The sequence below is a fragment of the Hydra vulgaris genome, chromosome 06, assembly GCF_038396675.1.
Source record: "Hydra vulgaris chromosome 06, alternate assembly HydraT2T_AEP".
Taxonomy (NCBI): Eukaryota; Metazoa; Cnidaria; class Hydrozoa; order Anthoathecata; family Hydridae; genus Hydra; species Hydra vulgaris.
In genome coordinates, this window is record NC_088925.1 from 45,695,044 (window position 1) to 45,698,563 (window position 3,520).

Genomic DNA, 3,520 nt, shown 5'->3' on the forward strand with positions numbered 1-3,520 from the left:
ATAAAAAAAACAATAATTTCCAAAATTGCACATGCCAGCCTAATAATGACTGTCTGACCATCGCTTTTGGGTACGCTTGCATAAAATTTTAAACAGAGTAGACTGTATAAGCATATCTCTATTCTAATCTAATTGAAAAGACTTATTAAATACAATTTTTTTACCGCAAATCTCTCATCTAGATGTGAAGTATATGGATTTAACATAGGTTTTCTTGTTTTATTTGCTTTCTTACTGACATTGAAGCAATCAAAAAAATTATCCATTAAAGAAATAAATCGCCGCAATTCTATAGTACCATTATCCCCTTGTTCCTCAAGCATATGCATTACAGTTGTACTGAGAACCTAAACATAAAATGTTTATAAAATATTTATTTTACAGTGGCCATGAAGATTACAAGTATTAGGTCAATTACAACTGTACCTGTGCAGCAAGATTTACACACATTCGAGATTGTGGTGTTAACTGAATGTGTTCTTCTCACAATTTATGGCCCATTCGTAATCCGATTGCATCACGTGACATACCTAAGTCCCATTCATACACACTGACAATTTGTGGCCAACATAGACGTTTTCCATTAACCTAAATAATTTGTCTCATACCATTTTTTAAACAAATTAATAATTAATAATAAAACATAACTAAAATCAATGTCACCAGTAAAATATTTTAAGACACTAACACTTGATTGCATATATTACCATCAAATTCCTAGTTTTGTGATTCCAATGAGAATTTTCTAAATTGTTTCTGGTTGTTTTGATAAGATATGGTACATCAGATATAAAGTATAATTTACGATCTAAACAAATATTATAACTGTTACAACCTTTTCATTGTCATTTTTATAAAAAAAATTGATCAAGAAAATCTGTGGAAAAGATTCACTAAAACAACAACAAAAAAATACAAACCTGGATGCCATTTATGTTTTGTCCAATAAACACAATCATCTTTAAAGTTATTGACACCCTCCATTAAATGAAGTTGAAAAAACTTTCTATTTTGCAAAGAACAATCAGCCACAATGCAACAAACTTTAAGCCCAATACTCTCCAAAACAAATACAGCTTCCCAAGCACATGAAAAAAGCTGATCACTTCTAAGTCCCTCAGACGCAAAATGACCAAAAGAACAACATAGAGAAGTAAATAAACCTCGAACCATAAAAACAATGACATATTTTGGTAAAGTAGTGTAAAGTAGTGGTAAAGGTTCTGATTCAGAAAGACCTTCACATTTACTCTTAAATGACTCTAATGCATCATTAATTTCTCCCATTTCGCTTATTCCTACTATTTTTCCACTGGTACTACTGAACACTAAGCCACTTTTAATTTTCATTTCATCAAAAACTAAAGATACATTTTTTTCAAAATCTTGAAGTTTACAGATATTAGCTTGTATAATTAGGCGCTCTATAACATTATGATTAAAACCGCATCCAAGCTGGGTGAAATTAACATATTGCAATAGGGTGTTTTTGCAAGGTAGGTTTAAAAACTGTGTTTTGCAGATGTGCTTGTACGTAGAAGGACTTTTGAGGTAAATACTTAAACACCATCGGATCATTATAGGATGCCACTTCATAGCTTTGCTATTTTTTAAACCAGCTTGTAGTTTTTGTTGTTCCCACAATAAAAATTGTGGAGATTCACTGTTAAAGGGATTTTTATTCAATTCTGAGAGCAGAGATTCTTTTACAATTTTATGTGTATCATTATCTATATACAACCCATCAGTTTTAATTAACTTTTTAACTCTGGCTTGCAATTTAATTATTCTTTGAGTCAAAGTACTTTTTTGTTGTTGTAGAAATTTTACTTTGTTTATTAGTTCTTGATGAGATAAATATTTCAAGTTAGTTGTCTTAGAACTACCGGTATCGCTTTCTTTATTTTTTAATCTGAAGGTAGAAACTTTAAGAAAATTTCTACAGCTGTCACACTTTTCGCATCTTTGTGTTTTTTCATCACAAAGTATTTCACAAGACTCGTGACGTAAAATTGTAAAGTCATCTACAGATTCTAAAAACTTAGTCTCTAATTTTATTTCACTTTTAATATTAGGATTAGTAAATTGTGAGCGTTGTTTGATTATAATTTCTGGATAATCCTGGTTTCCAATACATATATGTGACTGCACAATAAGTTTAAATATGTTATCAGCATTTTTTTTATTTATTTTAGGCGATAAATTTTGTATAAAATAAGAACTTTTATTTATAATTCTATCAAAAACTTTTAGTTCCCATGTTTCATCATGGAAAATAACAACTTTTTTTGACAAGAAAACTCCATCAGTATCCATAGATACTAGAATACATATCATTATATCATTATGAAATGTTGTCACAAACCCGTAATTGGAAGCAATTTCGCACAGAGACTGTGCCACAGTGACTGGTAGGTTCTCTGTTAGTTTTCTTTTCCTTCCTTTTTTCTCTAAACATATAGAACACTTTTCATTGTGTGGCTCAAAAGTAATAAGGGACAAATTTGTATCCTCTTTAATTGTTGTTCTTCCACTATGAAATAACTTCATATGACATGAATGACAGATATGACGCGGATGAACATCAAAGTGATCATTATCCAAGTCAATGCTAAATAATTCTTTCAGTTTTTCTTTATACAAACTAACCAATTTAGGTTTTTGATAACCAGTTGTAATTTTTATCTTTGAACTACAAATCCGACACAATTTTATTAACTTTTCACAATGAATATTCATTTTCCAATAATACAATATTGCTAAAAAAAGAAAATTATTAAAATCATATATATAAATATAAATATAAATATATATATATATATATATATCTATAATATATATATATATATATATATATATATATATATATATATATATATATATATATATATATATATATATATATATATATATAACTGTTGTTATTAAAACTTTAATAACTATATGTGAGAATAATTATATTGTTATTATTTGTGACACACTGATATTACAGCTTTATAGATTTAACGGAAAATTTAAATGTAAGTAAAATATACGGATTGCAATAAAATCTTTAAAATATAAGTACCAAAATGGCGACAAAATGCAAATTTTTATGTAACTTTAGATAAAATGAATGGAGTATTACCAAAATGAATGGAGTAATGAGGCATAAAAAATTAAACCTCATGCTTTACTCATAACGAAAACATTTTTTTGTACATTTAGTAAATTGTTTTAATTATGTTTTTAACAATGTGTCGTGTCACATAACATAACCAGAAATAAAGCTTTATTATCTATTTATATTATATATATTTTACAAATATTACTTTTCTTGTTGTAATAGCTATATTTATAACTATATACATTTTTTATAGTCTAAAATTATGTTATATATCCAAGGATAATATAAAGTTGTGTAAAATTAACAACTTCACGAAATATTATTTTACTGAATTTTTCATCCAGTGAAACTTTGCCGTGTTTTTTTCTTATTTGTCGGTTACAAGCATGCTCTCACGACGACTTGAAATTTCTT

At 27.6% G+C, this 3,520-nt stretch overlaps 1 protein-coding gene across 1 annotated transcript; it reads right to left on the minus strand.

The window, feature by feature from the left end:
- Positions 1-208: 208 nt before the first annotated feature.
- LOC136081897 (uncharacterized) lies at positions 209-2,755 on the minus strand. The gene is made up of 4 exons (XM_065800279.1): positions 921-2,755; positions 708-808; positions 427-588; positions 209-347 (listed from the first exon to the last, which is right to left on the minus strand). The coding sequence occupies exons 1-3, from the start codon at positions 2,737-2,739 to the stop codon at positions 484-486; spliced, it is 2,025 nt and encodes a 674-aa protein (XP_065656351.1). The 5' UTR covers positions 2,740-2,755; the 3' UTR covers positions 209-347; positions 427-483.
- Between the last annotated feature and the right edge of the window lie 765 nt (positions 2,756-3,520).

Excerpts from the sequence above, each read along its gene's own strand:
- LOC136081897 (XM_065800279.1), bottom strand. The coding sequence starts at position 2,739 with ATGAATATTCATTGTGAAAAGTTAATAAAATTGTGTCGGATTTGTAGT. Across the intron at positions 809-920 it reads AAAACATAAATGGCATCCAG|ATCGTAAATTATACTTTATA; the intron begins GTTTGTATTTTT and ends ATATTTGTTTAG. Across the intron at positions 589-707 it reads ACAAAACTAGGAATTTGATG|GTTAATGGAAAACGTCTATG; the intron begins GTAATATATGCA and ends CAAATTATTTAG.